Source organism: Castor canadensis, chromosome 6 (genome assembly GCF_047511655.1).
Source record: "Castor canadensis chromosome 6, mCasCan1.hap1v2, whole genome shotgun sequence".
Lineage (NCBI taxonomy): Eukaryota > Metazoa > Chordata > Mammalia > Rodentia > Castoridae > Castor > Castor canadensis.
This window is the reverse complement of record NC_133391.1, coordinates 133,767,124-133,789,754: the sequence shown is the minus strand read 5'-3', so window position 1 is coordinate 133,789,754 and position 22,631 is coordinate 133,767,124. Positions and strand designations below refer to the sequence as shown.

At 38.6% G+C, this 22,631-nt stretch overlaps 1 protein-coding gene across 5 annotated transcripts in view; it reads right to left on the bottom strand.

The window, feature by feature from the left end:
• Window positions 1–22,631, bottom strand: part of Arl15 (ARF like GTPase 15) — a 384,701-nt gene that overhangs the window by 245,690 nt on the left and 116,380 nt on the right. For all 5 annotated transcript variants that reach the window (XR_012449178.1, XM_020171995.2, XM_074077502.1 and 2 more), the window contains exon 2: window positions 11,093–11,237. Coding sequence is in view for 4 of the 5 variants with exons in the window: in XM_020171995.2 (XP_020027584.1) it covers window positions 11,093–11,237 (145 nt within the window). In the remaining variant the exon portion in view is untranslated. The remainder of the gene's footprint in view (window positions 1–11,092; window positions 11,238–22,631) is intronic.

The following is a 22,631-nucleotide window of genomic DNA, read 5'->3' as shown; positions in this document are numbered from 1 at the left end:
GTGAATCATTCTCCAAGGGCTTCCTCCAGCCCTTCCTTCTTCTACTTATCTTTTCTTACTATTGAGCTCTTTTGTTTATTTTAGTACCTTCCCTTTACCTCCTTTGTTTTCCTTTAATCACACATACATGCACTTGTGTGCACATACACACACTGCTGTTTATAAGAAAAAGAACTCTAAGCCGGCTAGAAAGTTCAAGGATGTCAACAATGTCCATCTCTTATGGTTTCTGTGGGTCCACTAATAACCAGCCAGCCTGCTTTGCCCTCCTCTGCTGCCTAGCTTTAACCCCTCCTGCTCCACTATTACTTTGTTTCTCCAAAATCTTGCTGTCCTTCTTTTGGTTACAGTAAACACAAAGACCCAACCAACAAGCATCTACCCTTCTCTCCTGCATCTTTAACTTCTTCGCTCTCATGTGCAGCTCAGCTTTCCCTTTATCGCCAGATGTCCTTTCACTGAATCATATGAAACCTTGCCTATGTTAGCAAAAGTCTCCATCTCCATGCTCCTGCACGTTTTCTTTCGCCTTACAGTAGCAAATAGAGCTTTTCCTTTTCTTACCAGTGACTTCCAGCACAAGCTTTGCTCTCTTGTAATACTTTCAGATTTGTTTCACCACAGCCACTTCTTGATAACATCCCACCTGAAATATGACCTCTGTTTACATCATCTAATTTTCAGATAATTTGTTCATCTATCTGAATGAACTTAATATTTGGCTAACAGTTGTGAACCACACCCTATCATCTTCCATTATTAAGGATAACATTCTCCAAATTAATGGCAAGAGCTATCCTCTAAGACTCTTGGCTTTCAGAGCTCTAAAACTATCAGCTCCAATTCACATCAATCATCTCAGTGTACTAGCATAACATTGTAGATTCCATTAAATTTTCTATATCAATAATCGTATTATTAGCAAATAAATAATGTCACTTATTCTGTCCCAAAATGGAAGCCTTTTATTTCTTTGTGCCTGACACACTGGCTAGAATCTCTACTATAAGGTAGAATAGAACGGGCTAGAACAGACATCTTGTTCCTAACCTGAGCAGGAAAGAATTTATCTTTCACCATTAAGTATGACAAGAGCACAGATGACATTTAATAGTTGAGGGAATTCCTATCTATTCTTATTACTTACATTGAGAATTTATTTTATCAAAAATCAATTGTTGAATTTTTTTGGTATCTCTTGAGATGATCACAAATTTCTTACTTTATGGGTATTATGAATTTTGTTTTGTTTTGTTTTTCTTTTTTTTTTTTTAATGGTGCTGAGATTGGTGCCTAGCTTTACACATGCTGGGCAAATACTCTACCACTGAGCTACATCCCCAGCAAAACCACCTTTGCATTGTTAGGATAGATATAAGTTGGTTATTATATATTATCCTATGAAATTATTGTTAGATTTGAATTGTTAGATTTTTGTTTAAAATTTTTTATATCTGTGTTCATGAGGGATATTGGATATTGGTATGTAGTATTCTTATAATGTCCTTGCCTGATTTTGATATCAGGTTAACGCTGGTCTTATAAAGGAAGTGGGAAGTTTTCCCTACTCTTCATTTTTTTGGAAGATATGACAAAGGACTGATATTGCTTTTTTCCCTTAAAATGTTTGGTAGGATTCACCCGTGAATCTACTGTTAATCTATTTCATTGAGTTCTACTTTGATCCTATTTCTCTTCTTCTGCTTATTTTAGGTTTAATCCATTATTCCCTTTAGTTTCCAAGGTAGAAGTGAGAATCACTGATTTCAAATTCTTCTATTCTAATAAAGGAGGTTCACTGCCATAAAATCTCCCCAATCTCTGCTTTCAGAGACATATCACGAATTTTGTTATGTTGTGTTTTCATTTGGTACAAAGTGCTTTATAATTTCTCTTTTGATTCTTTCTTTGATCCATAGGCTAGTTAGAAGTAATTTAGTTTCCAAATATTTGGGGATTTCCTCAAAGATGTTTTTGTTAATGATTTTAAATTGAACACCATTGAATTTGCAATCTAAACACATATTTAGTATGATTTGAGTCCATCTAAATTTACTGATGCTTGTTTTATGTACAAAATGATGGTCTTATTTGGTAAATGTTCCATGCACACTTAAGAAGAATGCCATCTGTGGTTCGGTGGAGTGTTCTATAAATGTCAAGGTCAAGTTGGCCAATAGTATTGTTCAAGTCTACTGTACTTTGGCTGATTTTCTTCCTACAGTTTCTATTGATTCATGAGAGAGTAAAATATATGATTATAACTGGGGTTTTGTCTGTTTTACTTTGCAGTTATATCATTTTTGGTTTCACATACTTTGAAGCTCTGTTACTAGTTACACAAATATTCAGCAGTGCTATGTCCTCTTAATTAAATAAGCCTTTCATCACTATGAAATGAACTTTTTAATCCATGTTATTGTTTACATCCTTTTATTTTTACTTATTTTTGGCTATATTTAAATTTTGTTTCCTGAAGCCTACATTTAGTTGAGTCTTCCTATTTTTTGTTTTGCTTTGTTTTTGGATCTCATGTCAAATCAGACTCTTAATTGAGAAGTTGAGAGCATTAACATTTAATCTGACTGTTCACAGTGAAGTTTGGATATATCACCTTGCTACTTGTTATCTATTTGTTCCATATATTCTTGTTCCCCTTTTGTCCTTTTTTTGTCTTCTTTCGGATTGAGTAGTTTTGATAACTCTATGTTATCTCACTTGAAATATCACTGTTTATACTGTTATTTTAGTGGCTAGACTAAGGCTAATAGTACATCTCTACTCAAGTGTTACTTCAAATGTTATTATACTACTTTACATATGGTGTAAGAACCTTATATCACACACTTCCTTTCCCCATAATATTCACATTATTATCATGTACTTCACATGTTATAAACCCCAGAATGGTTGTTATTTTTATTTAGTATATTTATTTAAATATATATACATTTAAATATATTTGACAATATAAACTAAATCTTACACAGATTTAGTCTCCATTTCTGGTACTCTTCATTCTTTTATAGAGATCCAGATTTACATCTGGTACCATTTTTCTTCTGCCTTTACAATTTCTTATAATGCTGATCTGCTAGCAATAAATTCAGCTTTTGTATATCTGGGAAAAAAGTGTTAATTTTTTGCTTTCTTTTTTAAACATCCTCCTCCACAAAATATAGGTTTTTCCCCCTTGAGTACATGAAAGATGCTGTTCCATTGTCTTCTCACTTTCATTATTTCCAATGAAAAATCTGAAGTAATTCTTATTGTTATTCTCATTGAATATAACATCTTTGATCTCATTTTAAAGATTTTCTCTTAACACCCACAGAGTGGGAGAAAATATTTGCCAGCTATACATCAGACAAAGGACTGATAACCAGAATATATAGGGAACTTAAAAAACTACATTCTCCCAAAACTAATGAACCAATAAAGAAATGGGCAAGTGAACTAAACAGAACTTTCTCAAAAGAAGAAATTTAAATGGCCAGAAAACACATGAAAAAATCCTCACCATCTCTAGCAATAAAGGAAATGCAAATTAAAACCACACTAAGATTCCACCTCACCCCTGTTAGAATAGCCATCATCAGCAACACCACCAACAACAGGTGTTGGCAAGGATGCGGGGAAAAAGGAACCTTCTTACACTGTTGGTGGGAATGTAAACTAGTACAACCACTCTGAAAAAAAATGTGGAGGCTACTTAAAAAGCTAGACATTGATCTACCATTTGATCCAGCAATACCACTCTTGAGGATATACCCAAAAGACTGTGACACAGGTTACTCAAGAGGCACCTGCACACCCATGTTTATTGTAGCACTATTCACAATAGCCAAGTTATGGAAACAGCCAAGATGCCCCACCACTGATGAATGGATTAAGAAAATGTGGTATCTATACACAATGGAATTTTATGCAGCCATGAAGAAGAACAAAATGTTATCATTTGCTGGTAAATGGATGGAATTGGAGAACATCATTCTGAGTGAGGTTAGCCTGGCCCAAAAGACCAAAAATCGTATGTTCTCCCTCATATGTGGACATTAGATCAAGGACAAACACAACAATGGGATTGGACTTTGAGCACATGATAAAAGCGAGAGCACACAAGGGAGGGGTGAGGATAGGTAAGACACCTAAAAAAATTAGCTAGCATTTGTTGCCCTTAATGCAGAGAAACTAAAGCAGATACCTTAAAAGCAACTGAGGCCAATAGGAAAAGGGGACCAGGAACAAGAGAAAAGATGAGCTCAAAAAGAAGTAACCTAGAAGGTAACACACACGCACAGGAAATTAATGTGAGTCAACTCACTGTATAGCTATCCTTATCTCAACCAATAAAAACCCTTGTTCCTTCCTATTATTGCTTATACTCTCTCTACAACAAAATTAGCAATAAGGGCAAAATAGTTTCTGCCAGGTATTGAGGGGGTGGGGAGAGGAGGGAGGGGACAGAGTGGGTGATAAGGAAGGGGGTGGGGGCAGGGGGGAGAAATGACCCAAGCCTTGTATGCACATATAAATAATAAAAGAAAAAAAAAAAGAAAGAAAGGCTTCTACAAGGTCAAAAAAGAAAAATAAAGATTTTCTCTTAACCAAAAGGATGGATGGGTAGTTAGATAGATAGATAGGTAGACAGACAGACATATGATAGAGATATGTACATGTATATGAATGCATGTATATATGTACATGTGTGTATAGACAAATACAGATATGACAGAAAGAGAGAGAGAGACACTGACTTATTTTAAGGAATGCAAAATTCAAGGCCTTTTGCTGTAAACTTCCCTCTTGTCCCAGTCATGTCAGTCTTTTGTTCTGTTCAGGCCTTCAATCTATAGAAGGCAATCTGCTTTATTCAAAGTCCAGAAATTAAGTATTAATCACATCTAAAAGCACTTGCATAGAAATATTCCGAATGTTTGAGCACATATTTGGGTAACATGGCTCAGTCAACTACATATAAAATTAACTATCACATTCTTTATCATTGGTATTGACACATTATGACATGCCCTGTATTGTTTTGTACACATTTAGGGTGCAATGAACTTCTTTGATCTATGAGTTTATAGTTTTTATCAAGTTCAACAATGCTTCGACCGTTATTCTTTCAAATATTTTTTTCTACCTCTACTCACTCACTTTCATGGACTCAAATTACACTATATTAGGCCACTTAAAGCTGTCCCATAGTTCCCTGATACTCTTTGCATCAACACACACACTCTCTTCCTCTCTGTCCCTCCCTCCTTCCCTCATTCCTCCCACTCTTTCTCCCTTCTTCCTTCCCTCCTTCTTTCTTGGATAGTCTCTCTAAAAATGAGGTTTGAATTCAGGGCCTTGCAATTGTGAGGCAGGTCTTCTACCACTTGAGTCATGCCCCCAAACCTTTTTGCTTTGGTTATTTTTCAGATAGGGTCACATATTTATGTCTGCCTTAGCCTGGACTCCTATCCTCCTATTTATGCCTTCCGCATAGCTGGGAAGACAGGCATGTGCCAGTGCACACAGCTTTTATTAGTTGAGATGGGGTTTCAGACTTTTTGTCCAGGCTGGCCTTGAACTAAGATCTTTATCTCCACCTCCCTAGTAGCTAAAAATTACAGGCAAGACCCACTCCACCTAGCTAATGACTTTAAAGTTTATTAAATCTTTTCTTCTTCAATGTCTAATTTGCCATTAATCCTATCTGGTATGCATTTTATCTTAGACATTTATTCACCAGTAGAAGTTTTATGTGGGTCCTTAAAATATATCTTTCATGTCAAAACTTTATGAAAAGTTTTAATGTCTTTCTTTATTAATTCTAATATTGTCAATTCTGGATCAGTTTCCATTGTTTGAGTATTTTTCTTATAATGAATCATATTTTCTGCCTCTTCCCATGCCTGGCAATCTTTGATTAAATGTCAGACATTGCGAATCCTACCTTGTTGAATGCTAGATTTTTTTTTTTCTGTAAATCTAATAGAGCTTTGTACTGAGATACAGTAACACTACCAGGAAACCATTTGAGCCTTTGGAACTGGATAATATTATTTGCTAGGTTACTCCAGAAGGGTGTTCAACTTTTTTTTCCTCCTTAAAAATGTATTTACGCTTATTGTTGTCTAACAATATAGAGTATATGATAAGGGTGATATAACTTTTGTTTCCCTGAAGCATATATGACTTCATGTGCCCAATGTTCTATTAAAAATGACAATTTAGAAATGTGTCATAGACACCAAAAAAAATTAGCTAGCAGTTGTTGCCCTTAATGCAGAGAAACTAAAGCAGATACCTTAAAAGCAACTGAGACCAATAGGAAAAGGGGACCAGGAACTAGAGAAAAGGTTAGATCAAAAAGAATTAACATAGAAGGTAACACACATGCACAGGAAATCAATGGGAGTCAATGCCCTGTATAGCTATCCTTATCTCAACCAGCAAAAACCCTTGTTCCTTCCTATTATGGCTTATACTCTCTCTACAACAAAATTAGAAATAAGGGCAAAATAGTTTCTGCTGGGTATTGAAGTGATGGGGGGGAGAGGGAGGGGACGGAGTGGGTGGTAAGGGAGGGGGTGGGGGCAGGGGGGAGAAATGACCCAAGCCTTGTATGCACATATGAATAATAAAAGAAAAAAAAAGAAATGTGTCATAGAAACACAAATATATTAACTTTCTGTAGCAATGCATTCTCTTGACCTATAGTTATTGAACTAATTTTATAGTGAATTAAAACATTCTGATACATCCCTAACAGCATTTCACTAATAGATAAACCAGCACAACATGAATAACTCATATAACAAGTGTGTTCTTTTCAGGGTTCCCAGTGGATGGGTCTCTGCAGAGACACCTTGGAGATGCCATGCTCTCTGAAGGGTCAGTGTGGAAAACAGAGGAAAAGAACATCTCCAGTAGTCTAACCTTGATTCTATAACGAGAAACAAAATCACACTCCCCAAACCAGGATGTCCTAAGCTGCCAAGACACATGGACCACCTTGCCTTCTTCTCTGGCAAAGATTGGTGCTTGAAGCAACTTGACTCTCCCAGAGATCCTTTGCAATGTGGACTTCTTGGGGTGTCTGTTCAATGCCCATTTGAAAGTACATCTGCTATGATACCCTTCTTTTCTGATAACATTTCAAATCTGAACAGATCAGGACTGCTCAACTCAGAGCTGAATTATGAGGCAAGATCTTGGTCTAGCCATGTCATCGTGAATTATGCCCTTTCCAGTTCATCTGGTGATTACAGGCATTAATTCTCAGCTCTGTGTGGAGGTCAGGCGTGATTCTGAGTCCTTTCAGATGTTTCTTTTACTAGTCTTGGTAGTCTCTTCATATGCATGCATTGTTCACTTTGCAAGATATTCAAAGGAAACCCCCTAAAGATCTCTTAGGTTCTTTGTCTGTGTAACTGTTTTCTCTGGTACTCTGTCCTGTGATCTCTAGCTGCTTTTTCTTGACTAGAGTCTCACCTCCATTTCTCCAATAAAGGAAGTCTTCTGAGCTTCTTTTGTGTCACAACCTGGGAACTCTTTCAAGGCAATAAGCAAAGGCAACCGCTTCTCATCTCTCAGGGACAAGTGTCCTTTCTTGATCAATATTTACTTTCTTGGAGACTGTTGTTTTAAATATTTTGTGGGTGTCTTTCTGTGGAGATTTTATTTTAGTTTGTTTGTTTGCTTGCTTGTTGTTGCTGCTTCAGGTGGGAGATAAACCAGTTCCTATTATTATTCCACGTTAACCAGAATCAGAAGTCCTTACTCATTACTGGAGTCACTAGCTCTTTTGAGCATTTGGATCATTGTTGGATATCCTGCCAACATCTCAAAATATCCAAACCTAACTTTCTTATTATTTTTTACCTCAAAACCACTAGTCGTGCTTTCCCTACTTCTTTTTGTAATTCACACACAAATCTAGAAAGTTGAGTCATAATAAATTCCTTTTCTTTCCTCTTTATCACACAACATAATTGTCCATATGAATACAGTATCAATTACATGTGTCTTTAACTCTCCCTGTTTACAATTATTGTCCCTACTGGATCTCTCCTAACAGGTTCTCTAGTCTCTAGCCTTGTATCCCAACACTTCCTACATCTCAGTATCCTGAAACTTGATCCAGTAAGATCAACTTTTCTCTGAATCACCTATACTTTTGATCCTTACTCTCCTCATTACTCACTATTGATTAAATCCTACCGGCCCCATATAAGGCCCTATTCAAATGTAATGTTCATTATGAAGCCTTCTTTGGTCCCCCCAATTAGAAATGATCCCTTTTAGCTTTCAAGTTTATACCTTCAGGTATAGTCCATATCACATTCTGTCTTAACCACAGAGCCTAGAAACCTATTTTCCAAACCCAGTGTAAATTTCCTGATGGCAAGGACTGCCAAAGAGGCCTCTAAAAAGGTACTGTGCCAAGTTCAGAATAACTGTAAATCTTAGAAGTTTGATATTCAAAATGTTAGCCAATTTAATATCTAATTCATGAGAAAATCAACTAGTACATATGTTATTTTTGTGGCCAGTAAAAAGGATAACATGTTATTTAAAAATTTAGTGAAAACAAATATATAACCTACAGATAAATTATAGAATCACAGATTTTTTACATGATATTTCAAAACTCTTCTAGTAATAATGTAGAAAATAACTCCGATAAATGAAGAAAAGCATACTTTTTGGTTCTCTTAGACATATTTTCCAAGTTTATGTGCCTGAAACTAAGCTAATAAAGATTGGTAACGTCACAGCACATTACTCAAAAGATAACTATAAATTTACAACAACCAGTATGTATATATTTGCAACAGAAATCCTACACCTTAACTGCCATCAAACCTCATTTGAAGAACTGACCTGACATCCTCTGTCACTAGCTGTATAACAGTGGACATGTCACTATACCTTTGATCCTCAGATAATTTAATAACACAATATGAAAAAGTGCCTAGCATAGAAGACTGTTATGAAGCTTACAGAGGACATCAAGAACACTATGTAGAGTCAATTCATTGTCATTTGCTTATTCATTCCACAAATGTCTATATCCGGCCCAAAGCCTGGGCTAGGCGATAGGTGTACAATGCCAAGCAAGATGCTCCACCTGCACTTAGCTTCAACTCAGGAGATAGACATGAGAAGAATGTGGTATGGCCGGCTCTACGTTGTAGAGCTACAGACCATGCTGAGTGGGAAGAAGAGGCAGGACTCAGGTCCTGATTGAGAAAAAAGGAAGGTAGTTAGGAATGGCTTGTGCAAAGAAATTATGTTTCAGATCTCTGCTTGTCCTCTGTGGGCTCATAACTTGTTATAGACCCCTTACGCTTTCCTTCGTGCACCCTTTAACAAAGCTGTTTTTCTTTTTAGTTCTACAGTTTCTTACCTATAATCCTAAGATCTGAAGAGTTCTCAAGTCCTGCACTTTCTTTCTAATTTAGTTGGTGCCAAAACCTAACCTGAACTGATGTAAGGCTCTTGATCATCAAGTTTTTCCTACTTGTCAGGAAACCCTGGTAAATGATTTCACCATCTATGCTAGGAATTGTATCATTATTGGCTTCTTTTTCTCTTTCACCTTCCAAAACTGACCAGTCACCAAGCCCTGTCAATTCCAGCTCTCAAATTCTGTGTCTGATCCATTCCTTGTTCTCCATTCTTTCTTAACTAAGGCCTTCATTACTTTGTGTCCTCCTACCTCTCAACAGTGCTCCTCACAATTAAGCCCCCATATCACGGCAGCTTGCTCCTTCTCAAACAGATATCTGTTCATGCCATTTCCTTGCTTAAGATACTCTGATGTCTCTTCACTCTCTCCAGGGGAAGCTCAAAGTTCTGAGCTTGGTTTAAAGTTTGCCAAGGCCACCTATCACTCTATGAAACATATGTTGCAGCCACATAGAAATGTGGTTCCCAGGAAGCCTCTATTCTACTGCATGCCCCACTGCCTTCACACAAGCTTTCCCTCTGTCTCCAAATCCTCTTTTTTCTCTCACCTCAACCTCTAGGTCCTGCTCATCAACCTGGCTCACTTATCAGTAAATGTAGAAAATTTCACCAGGCATCTTGCCTTTGTCCCATGCAAGACAACACTGACCATGCTGTCTCTCCTTTGTACAGTGAGTTTCCTGAATGCTAGGTGCATTATTATCAAATTGTCCTAGACCTAGCACATAACAGGTGCTCAAAAATCTGACTGAATAAACAATCTTTTCAACTTTACCAGGCAATATCTTCCACTACTTCCTTATCAGTCTCCTACCACAGCAGCTCCATTCTTCACTCTTACAACCATCCTTCCATTAGTGTTTCTAATTTATACCTTCCTTCCTGCTTCACTGTCAGAAGTGAAAGAGGAAGCATTTCAGTAGTGACAGACCCTAGGCCAGGGTCTGTCCACTTTGGCACTGACAACATTATGGGCTGGATAACTCTACATTGTGGGGGCTGCTCGGTGCATTATAGGGCGTTTAGTGTCATCACTGGTCAAAATGTCTCCACACATTGCCAAATATTTCCTGAGAGAAAAATATTCCCTGATGCAAAACCACCATCCTTGACTGACTTTTCTTTAAAAAGTCAAAAAGCAACATGGTAAAGCTAATCAATGGTACCCTGCACCACTATCATCCAGTTGACAAATGAGGAGGAAAGAGAATCCAGACTACATCAGTGGTGCTGTTTAGGGAGTGGAAGACCAACAAAAGCAGGCTGGAGTGACACCTCAAGGGAGGATAGCACTCAGTGGGCCTGAGATGATCCATTGTGTCATAGGACCAGAGTTCCAGACTTCAAATATATTTTGTATGACAATTTTTCTGAAACTTGCTTTATTCTGTGCCACCGAAATGACCTGCAAGAGGGGCACAGGATGCAGCAATTTAATGCTATTAAGCCCCCACCTCAAAAACTTTTTTTTGAAAAGGAATCCATATTTAAAAGTGAAGTATACAGATTGAAGCATTATACTATAAATAGAAGGCACGGGAGGAGTCAAATAAGTAGCATAGGAAACTAGAAAGGCTGGGGGCTGAGAAAGAGGGCAGGGACAGCCACTTGGCACGGCACCCACCTGTGGTTGACACAACGTTCTCAGGGCTTTCACTGCAGAGTTTTGACAGCAAGCTGGTCTTGCCAGAACCCGAGAGGCCTATGCAAACCAGGTCATATTCTGGTCGTGCAGGTGGTGGTCCCTTGCAGCAAAGCGCTCTAAAACACTGCCAAGAGATAGAGAAAATATGGTTGGAAATAAACATTAGTAACATTAGAAATGACTAGACAAATATTAAGTAACTGGGTTAACTATCAAGTATGAGGAAAAGGGTGACATTAGAGTGGAGAAACCTAGACAACACTACCTTAACCAAGTGATTAATGCTTCCAATCCCAGTCATGAGACATATGGACGCACTGCTTCTCTTCCTGTCACAGCAAGGGCATGACACCACCGGGCAACATTCCCACCAACATACATCACCTGAACCTAACCACTAGGAAACTGGATAAGGCCAATCTGAGCATCCTATAATATTACTGGACTGCTTTCTAAAATATCAATATATTAAAAAGTCAAAATGAAGGACCCATTTCAGGTTAAGAAGATACAATATGAAATGCCACATATCTTAGATTAGATTCTGAATCAGGATGGAAAAGGTGCCATTAATGACATTATTGGGACAATAGTGAGGACTGAATATAGACTGCATATTAGATAACGGTGTTGCATAAGGTTAAATTTTCTGAATTAAATAACTGTAATGTGGTTATATAAGGAAAAACCATTGTTCTCAGAAAACACACACTAAAGTACTTAGAGGTGAAGGGTCTTGATGTCTGGAATTAAATGGCTCAGAAAAAAATCTAAATCTCTCATTTCCATCTCCATCTGATGAGGAGCATGATAAAGCAAACACTGGAAAAATCTTCACTGGTGAAGATGAATAGGAGCCCATAGAAAATTCTTTGTTCTATCCTTATAGCTTTTTTTTCAGTGCATTCTAGGGCTTTGAAGCCAGGCCCTTGTGCATTCTAGGCAAGCTCTTCTTCACTGAGCTATTTCTGCAGTCCTTAGTCTTATAACTCTTTGATATCAATTAAAGACAAAAAGTTTTTAAATCATTAAACAGAGTCCATGTACATATCTCTGCCTTTTTTGACCTTTGTTAAATTCTGTTTCGGGTCCACTGACCTCAGGATATTATGAACAGCAGTGTAGTTCGGGTACCACACAAACATGTTTGCCATGCATGAGTAAAAACAAGTGCATTTGGGAGACAGGGTATTATTCATGAAGGGTTTGATCTTTCGATTTATCCCACATGCATTTACTGGGGGCAGACCATGTGCCAGTTTTGTGACAGCTTGAAATATTTAGGCTCTAATGACTCAAGAGAGAAAGAAGGAGGGTAGGGAGGAGACCGGGAGGGAGGAAAGAAGGAAGGTCTACTAACTTACGGATCATCTAGAGATCATGAAGGAAGAGACTTACAAAACGTTTGTGTTGATTCTTCTCCTTCAGATAAAATCTGAGTCTTAATTGGCTATCATAAATCAAGTTTAAGTATTTCTCTCTTGCATTTTTTCACATCTGATCAACAAATCTGGTATACAGAGCATTTGAAATGGCTCTAGAATCCACTTCTCTCCAGCCCAGGCCAGCATCACCTGGACACCAACATTCTCCCATCAGTTCCAGAGTGAATTTACTCTTTCTTGCTCTCTCTGTTTTCCACTCAGCAGTCAGTATTTTTGATTATAAAAAGAAAATTTGATTATATCTGTTTAATCTGTTCCAGTGACTTCTGCCTGCTCTTGGGCCCAAACCCTCAAGGCCCTCATTGACCTGCTCCAGTCAAGGCTATCAGCATATATCACTGATTCTAAAACTACACTGGCAATTGATGTCAACCTGTCCCAGCATGTTTGTGAATTCATCATACAATTACAGTTTCTTATTCATCACCAGGCTTTGGAACCAAGTCTGTCCATCTTTATCCCAGTATCCCCAGTGCCTGACAGAGAATAGGGTACAGAAACTACCCTCAATAAATAAATGTTGGCTGAAAATGAATGACATTTATATTTTACCTAGGAAAAGAGAAAATACAAAGGCTAATAGCACACTTATCCTATGCTTTCTGGGTCCATCATGCTTTAAGAAAATGGTGTCAAAATAAGAGAAATTCTTGACTTTTCCACTTCATGTCAATGCGAGAAGTTACCCTACTTCCCTAAGAGTGGTTTTGATGAACAAGATCTACTTTCTTGGTAGATTTAGAGCTTCTTTTTGCCTAACTTAATTTTCCTCAGTTTTTAAGAGGTTCAACTGACTTCCAGTAAACAATTTTTATGATCCATATTCTACACGGATTTATTAAACTGTAATCACATTTCCTCTCAGTCTTTTCAAGCCTGAGGAGTCCTAATTATTTCAGTCTGCCTTCATATGGCAATCCCTCCTACCCCTTCATCTAGTTGTTCTTCTTTGGCCTTACTTTAGTTCCATTATGCCTCTTCCTACAAGATTAATGACCACAACTGTAAACAGCCTTTTAGATGCCAACACTTCTCATTCAGGATTCATATGAAGACTGGCTCACATTGTCTGACTTTCACAACCTTTTTCTCATCCACGAGAAAACAAGTCTCTCAGACAGAGTTTTTACCAGAGAAAGATCTATGTGTGTATACTTATATATTCATTCCCTTGAAGATAGCTCCTGGCTAGCAGCTATTCACACATAGGAGAGGTCTTCCATGTTCAATTATGACAGGCAACATTACTACATAGCTTCTCTTACTGGTTTGCTTTGGGTCTTGTTGAGGGAAGTGGAGAGAGGCTCCATTCATGCTCTAGAGATCACCATTTTTGATCAGCTCCTGTGCCAGAATTCCTCTGGCCTAACTTGGACTGTAGGGCAGAGGAACTGGTCCAACTAACCTGGCCCAAACTATCATAATTTAAAAATACAAAATGCAATTATGCTATATTATCTTTTAAAAATTGTTCAGAGACCAATATTGGTCAATACATTTCAGCCCAAAGTTCCAGAATTTCCTTTTCATACACCCATTAAAATCCATAGTATAAAAACTTTGTACCTAAGCCCATCAGTATTTATACCACCTGCTAATTTATTTCAGGACACCTAGGTCACGTAAGACATAAAAAAAGCAACCGAGCAATGATATTCCACTTCTTCCTTCTATATATTCTTCCCAGTAATGTCATTCCACTCCTACGATTCCAATCACATAAAATGCAAAGACCCCCAACACGCCAACTTCCCATGCACAGCTCCACCACTTTCATGAATTCCTGTCTGTGTAATTCTAATTGTTCTGGAAGAACTCAAACTAAATCTTAATAAATCAAAAACCTCCCTCCAAAACTCAGGCTATGGAAAAAAAGGCATGTGGGAAAATAAAGCTAGATTGACAGTTATTAATAAAGGTAGAATCTTTAAAATAAATCACAGAATCTTAGCAATAAATAAATCTCATGGTTAACAAGAAAAGTGTCATGTTTTGAAGCAAGAGAACTTTAAGTTTGTGCCACTTCAAATGAACGAAAATGTTCACGTTTTTTTGAGTTAGTTCCTAAAAACTGTACAGAGTTTCATTTGTTTTTTGTTTTAAAACTTAATGGAGATTTTGATCTTATAGTCAATTTACTTAAAATTACTCATTTTGGCCTCTAGACTATACTGTACCCAAGTTCATTGTGTTTGTCTCCTATAGCAGCTCTCGCATTGTTGAGAGTAAGCCCTTTTCACTGCTGTACAATGCAAGACACAATGCTGTCGGCAGTCCTGACAGTGAGCAGCAAACTCGGGCTTCATTCCCAGGCCAGACACTGAGGCTTTATGTGAGTCCACTCAAGCCCCATAAACCTATCCATGCTTCAATTTCCCCATTATTAACCAGTAACGTTTAACACTATCTGCCACTTCCTTTCTTCAGGAGGATGTTACAAGGCATGGGTTCAATGCCTTACACTACTAAGAAAGGTGCCAGACAGGCAAATAACTGTCTGTCATGATGTTCATTTTCCTAAGGTATCTTGGCTGCTGGTTAGAGTCCTTGGGCAAGGTCCTGGCAGCCCACAGCCCAGATTGGAGCACATTCCCTTGTATCAGATCACAGCAATCTCCACAGCTCCCAGTTCAACACGAGATGCTAAACACACACACACAACCTTTGGCCTCAGATTGCAGCAGGAGCTAGAGAACAGAGCCAGACTAAATTATAATAATACCCTCTGTGGGGCAGCCAAGGTCACAGTCTCCCTTGCCTAGACTACCTCAGTTCATGAGTTTTTTCCCACACAGTCAGTATGACTTGCTCCTTTCTGGAAGAACTCAGGGCATCTACCTAAGCCAAGGCCACCCCCTAGCATGCACACACAAGTCTTTACCAATGTTGCATGTGAGGAAATGGTTCTAAGAGAGGGCGAAGGTCAGAGCTATCATCAGTGATAACTGTGTTGTAGCAAATCACCTAATCGTCTGATCCTTAGCTGAAATATGGAGTAGCTATAATGCAGAAGCAAGCATAAACAATAGGAATATTTGCTTAAAGAAGGAATGTGATCACATGTATTAGGAATGAAAAAATCAGTGGTGACTCATGTCTATAATCCTAACAGCTCAGGCAGTGGAGATCAGAAGAATCACGGTTAGAGGTCAACCTGGGCAAAAAGTTGGCAAGACTCCATCTCAACCAACAAGCTTGGCATGGTGGGGTGCACTAGTGATCCATTATGTGAGAGTCACAGGTAGGACGATCATAGCCTGAGGTCAGCCTCAGGCACAAATGCAAGACCCAACCTGAAGAATAACTAAAATGAAAAAGACTGGGGCATAGTTCAAGTGCTAAAACACCTGCCTAGCAAGTGCAAGGCCTTGAGTCAAACCCAAGTTTGGAAAAAAAAAAAAAAAAAAAAAAAAACTAAGATTGCAAGGATAAAATGAGAGTTTGCCATTTCATCTGGTGACCCTGCACCGAACCAGCAAGATCATTTCAAAACTGTCCTCATTACTGTTGGGGACAGTGTCAGACATTTGGCAAGCCTGGCAGAACATCAAACTCAGTGAATTTCTCCTCAATAAGTCAGTACCTTAGAGCACCAGGTAAGCACTTAATTGTATATTTCATTTCCCTGCACATTTCCACCTTCATGACTCTAACTATCCATATCACTCATTAGTCTCTCAAAGTCTTAGCACTTAGCCTTCTTACCACAATGGTCCTGTGTACTTGCACTGACAATCCCTACTCAAAGCTCTGCTGCTTAGAGGGCCTCTGATCTGGGAAGTCTTCTTCAATTCTCTCAGAAAACAAATCCTTCTTCCACTTCTTGGTCCTGTATGCACGCTTCTAGCACTGAGTAATACTATCCCACATGCTTTGGTTTTTATTTTTTTCTAACTCTCAGTTATATCAGTTCATAGAAATATGCACACAGACCCAAGGACATATCCATTGTTGAGTCACAAAACCTTAATTTTACCACTTCTGAAGGTGGCCAGGCATCAAAATAAAGCAACAGAGCTTGTTGTCCCATCACTACACATTTCTGGCTGAGCGACATGCTCAAAAGCCTCCCATTCTGGCAGCAGCCCCTGCACAGCCACTATTTCCTACCAGCCAGTGTCATGAAATTCCCAGCCTTTTGGGACATGGCATTTGTCTCAACTGATGCTCTGTTTTTCATCATGAATACAAGATTTTATTCTGAGCAGGATTTCAATTTGATTGAAGCTCTGTATAGCTGCTGGAAATTTTCCTTCAGTCAGCTTTGGGACTTCCCCATAGTCACGGAGTCACTGCCCAACTCCCACTCTATTTCCTCCTTATTTAAATATGGGTTTTACCAGACAAAATCCAAAGGCTCCTATGACAGATAGCTGTGTCTTTTTCTAGACAACGGTAGGGCTTAGCTCAGCACTCAAAAGTACTTGTCAGATTAATGAAATGTCTGTGAGTATGTACTTAAAAGCAGAAAGCTCACTTATAACCAACTGGATATATTTCTCATGCAGTCTGGTTTCAAAATAAGAAAGAAGCAACTGTGTATTTTGACTTTTGACCCTCACCAACTCTCATAATAGCTTTTTAAAAAGAAGTTTTTGAAAGGAAATTAATTTCCACAAGGATTTCCTTCCTTCTTCAGCGCTGGAAATTGAACCCAAGACCTCAGGAATACTAAGACAAGCACTCCACCACTAAGCCACACCCCCGGCCTCTATAAGTGTCCTCAAACACTAAATAGATTCAATGAATACAACATCGAGTGCTTAAATATCTAAAATGACCTTTAGATTTAGTGCAGAATGTTTTCCAAGGTGTAACAGTCAAATCTGGGTCTGTATTTTGCAAATGTAATTCAATACAAAGTACAACACAATGCCAAGTGTGTTTCAGAATATGTCAGAGCTGCTTGAGCTCTGTGGAAAAGAGACATGATGACAGGTGGGTGTCCTCGTAAGTTAAAACAAAACCAAAGGCAGCTAGTACTATGGAGCACTGAGTATAAGTGATCTGTATGTATTAATTCACTCCTTCCCCAGAACAGTACAGTAAGAGACATACTATAAAGTTCCCAGTTTAAGACAAGGAAACTAAGGCTCAAAGATGTTAAGACCCTGGCCTAGGAAGAACAGGATTCAAACCCTGGCAGTCTGGCTCTAGGGCTGTTTTCCAAGCCTATGGAATGATGGACCTCTAACCTCAGAGGGTGTGTCATGCAGAAGGGACTTTAGAGTCATTCTTAGAGAGGGCCACACAGATAAGAACACCAGGACATTATTAAGTGGCAGAGCTTGGGCTCAAGTCAGGGCTGTGCAGTTCCAGAGCCGTGGCTCATGCCCTCATGGCTCTTGAACTGCCATATCCAGAGTCAGGGATCAGAGCATCAGATGTGGGTTGTTTCTGTTGTTTTAAGGTGGTGAGAGAGTTCTTTAAGTAAGCTTGCCTGTGTAACTGAAGAGAAGGATGGTTGGCAGAGGAAGGGGAAGATGCAGTCTTTGTATTGCATGGGCAGTTTCACAGCTAACAAACCATTCATGCCAGATAAAGGGTCTATTCAGATTTTACTCACTGAATTAGAAGAATTGGAAGAGAAACAGTATCCTTAGAGCTCCAGAGGCTGAATTAGGGAGCTGGGAAGGAGGAGGAAGGATTGGCTGGGATGGAAGACAAGGATATTGAGAGGCTGTTGGCTTCTTTTTCCAAGTGCTTACTTCTTTCACCTAACCTTCTCTGTCCTCTGGAAAGGACAATGCTTGTGTCAAGAGAAGCCCATTCTGGAAATACAGATTTTTAATTTTACACAAGGCAGTAAGGAAAAAATTGTCTATTGGAACAGTCCTCCAATTTTTTCCTCCTTAAAATATATGTACAGGTAAATTTTACTTTAATAAAGCAAACACTAAAGAAATAATGTGTGTTGGAAGGGAATACAGGAAAAAATACATGAACAAACTGGATTGTACAGAGATGTCTGTGAAGAAAATAACCTAGAGGGAACAAGCAATTTCTTAGCTAATCCTGTCTTTCTACTTAAGAAGAAAAAAGGTGTCTTGGAATAACTGGTAGTTCTTGCAAACAAGTGAAAAGATCATAAATTCAAAATGGCACCACTAGCAGCAGAAATAATAAAAGCAGAGCCATACAGTGCTATCAAGTGTACCCTTGACTGCCAAATATAGCCCAAGAGAAGACTCTTCCCCAAGTTGCAAGAGTTTTGGGGGGTGAAAAATCCTGTGGTCCTTTGAAACCCTAGTGAGAAAAACAAATTGTTTTTACAGAAGATGGGTCAAACCTTTCAGCCATGTGAGCTGCTCAGAGCTTATAGATGAAGGCTTTGGTCAGGAATTGTCCCAGTACTGAGACTCTGGCCAATATATCACACTGCCTTAGGACACTAAGTCTGTCTTTGCCTTACCCTTTGTATTTCTCAATCCACATTCCCTTTTGGGGTGAAATACTCCATTATTTCTGCTTTGTTCTGGGCTGTCTCCTGTCTCTGTCCCTATTAACTCGTGGCAACAAAAGAAACAAACAGAAGCAGGGGATTTCATGCTTAGCAGCTATAGACATTGGCTTCACAGCTTTGCAGAGAGGCAGACATCTGAGACTCTGAATGGAACAGAGTGCCTCTGCGCTGAGCCAGGCCAGGGGCCCACGTGGCTCCCAGTCCATGCATCAGTCAGTCTTGATCAGTCCTGGTACAGGTATTTCAAGATGGACCAAAAGTGAGGTTTGAAAAGTTTGGGAATGTATCAGATAATTAAATCTAAAGAGACTAATTAAGATTCGCATATATTCCCAGCTATCAAGAATTTCAGATTTCCTTACATTGTTAACAGATAAGAGGAATAGCATTTAAATAAAAAATCAAAAGGGAATTTAAAAATAAATGTGCATTTCTTATTTTAAATATATAATTCTTATAATGGTTATATGGGAATTATAATTTTTAAATATCAATTTTTATAATAACAAAATTATCCAATAAAGCTAGCAATAAAATCCCTAGTCAGGCTTGTCTATAATAGAACTCAAGCTTTATATGCTTTTTAATAAACACATGCTTTTTAATGAACATCTCCAAATCAGGGCTTCACCTAGGTCAGTTTCAGATCATGTGCTGTTTTTTCCTAAAGAGCAAAGAAATACAAATTTAGTTGAAAGTGAAAGAAAAACCAATTTTGTATCAAGCCTCTTTTTTTGTTTTGTCATTATGTGAACAGAACATTTCTAAACAGAAAGTAGGACATAAAAATATGAAAACACTTTCAACATTTCTCACCAAGGGCATTTTTCTATATCTTAAGCACTTGGAAGGAATAAGGGCATGAAAACATTCAAAGAGTACTAGGTTCCCTAGGTACCTTAGACCTTCAAATAGATTGAAGTACCACCTAAAAGTCCCCAGGAAAGAACGCACCAAAGTACATACTTTCCACTCTGGGTCTTTTGGAACCAGAAATGGGGCAGGTGTGGGGGATTTAACCAAAAAAATGGAAAACAATTGAATTGAAATTGCTTTTTGTGAAGTCCCCAACAATGGAAATCTACTCTGTTCATTCACTTCATAATCTTCGAGCTCCATGAAGATAGAGCTCAGTCCCAAATACGCTACTGGTGACTAAGTCCTGTCTACCTCTACTTCTGCATCTCCCTGTTCCTCCTCAGTCCTAAAGCCTTTCATCAGCACACCATCACAGTCCCCTGCACAACTACACTGCCTGCAGTGTCATTAACTCAGGTCTTACCCAACTCCAATTCAGTCTCCAAAATGCTATGATCTTTCTAAAATACATAAGCCTTTTGCATGACATAAAATCTCCCCATGGTCACCTATGCCTGTCCAGGAAATGTCCAAATTTCTTATGCAAGCAGATAAGGCTCTTTATGATGTGGCCTCGATCTCTAATGGTTGTTATAGAAAGTCCATGAAATGTCTGCAAAACATCTAAAACAAGATTTGACACATAAAACTTAACTAACAATTATATTTCTTCTTACTATTATTTTCCCCTTATATACTTTGCCTCCATGGAAATCAAACAGGCCTTTGTGCAATTCCTGGTCCGTTCCATTAACTGCTCCATGTCAACCCTCCCACCCCTCTGCCCACGTATCACTCCTCACCATCTTCCTCTGGCAGGTTCCTAGGCATCCTTCAAACCTCAGGTCAGTGTTCATTTCTTCCAAGACTTCTGCGACCCTCAATCTAATTTAAATGACCTTCTTCAAACTCCCTTAGCACTTTCTCTATTCCTGTCCTAACACTCATTGTTCTGTCAAGTAAAGTTGATCGTATGTCCACATTCCCCCACAGTCCTGGGAGCACTTGAATGCAGGTACTACTTCTACTTTGACTTGGGAACCTGGGTGTCTGACCCAGAATCCAATCCACCATGGTAGGCAATGCTCCCAGTGATAAGTGCATGGCTTTGGTCAAGTACATAGCCAGAAAGGCCTGAAATTGAGGCCTACAGCATTCAGGACAAGTCACTCCACTGAGAGCTGTTACCTAAACTAGAAAATAAGGGTCTTCTCATAGGATCATTGGAAGTCATATATCAGGTTCCATACACCAAATGTCCACCACAGTGCTCAAGAGTCATTAGGTATTATTACCATTATGGTTTCTATGAGATTTTTCACTTAGAAGAGTGCTTTCCTAAAGAATACTGGTTTTTGTAACCACCAATCAGGATTTTTCTGATAGTATATAATTAAGGATAATTCAAGGTTTGGGTTTATTTTAGCATCCATTTGATCAAAGATCTAATAGAATACATCAAATACCAATGGTGGCTAATGACACACAGGCAAGCCTTTAGCTTTGCTATAAGAATAATTAAAAGGGCTCATAATAATTAAGAGAGATCATAAGACGATGTAGTATGAAGCCATGGGTGGATTTTTTTTCTTCTGCTGAAAAGTGAGAACTTTAAAAAAAAAAAAAGCAACTTTTAAGCATACAGGTCCATCCTAACTGTTCAATCAATTCTCTTTGAATATGAGTCTTTATGTAGACCTAGACAAAAGCATACCTGGGTGGATCTGTGCAGTCCCTGTGCATCCTAAAACCATGTTGCTTTCACTGCTGACAAAGGCAAGTATTTACTATGGTCTAGCACTGAAGAGCCAATGCAGTGAGCTAGATGTTATCTCGCCTCACACATCAACACACGTGCCAGACAGATTCTGATTGCAAAGTCTGTCATTGGTGATGAGAGAGGCAGAAAGGGCACAGCTGGATATTTCAGATCCACAGCTGAGCTGGCAGCAGTGGTAGTTCAAGACATCTTCTCACTTTTAAAGCTGAAATTAATCTGAGAGAGTTATTTAAAGGTGTGTTTTATTAAAGAATCACTTTCTGACTACTGTCAAATGTCATGAGCAGAAGCCAAATACATAGACTAAGGCAGGTCTACTGGGGATCATTTATTTCATATCAACTAATTTCTTTCAGCAGCTACAAATCACTTATCAAAAATCGAATACTAATATTCAAAAATAAACTGTTCCCCCAAAAGATTAAGAGTAGCATGAGGACTTAATTTATATTATAAATGTTTTCAGTATTGATTTTATTCCCTGAGAAGTACCTAGGCACAAATGCCTTATACATGTTATGAGAACCATCTGACAGATTGATGAAGATATTAGAAGGAGCTCATGGGCCTGACATATTTAACTAGTCTTACCTAAATGAAGGCTGAATGTCATCAATATATTCTCTCTCTCTTGCTCTCTCTCTCTCTCTCTCTCTCTCTCTCTCTCTCTTTCTCTCAGCACCCATTCCATCAAAGGAGTTCTCAAAATATCAGGAAAAGAAGAAATTTGATCATCCCAGGTGTTTTTTTGAAATGGATGTCCTCCTTCTTCTTCTGTACCAGACAGGGTTCTGACTGTAAGTGACAGAAGACTGATGCATTGGAAAGATTCTGATATTCACAGAATTGAGAAGGCTGATGAACGCCAAGAACCAAGGCAGCCCTGGTAACACCACAGCAGCCAAGGGGAGTTAGGAGTTTCTACTTACACCAACTGCCTGCCACTCTAGACCCAAGTCCACACAGCCATGA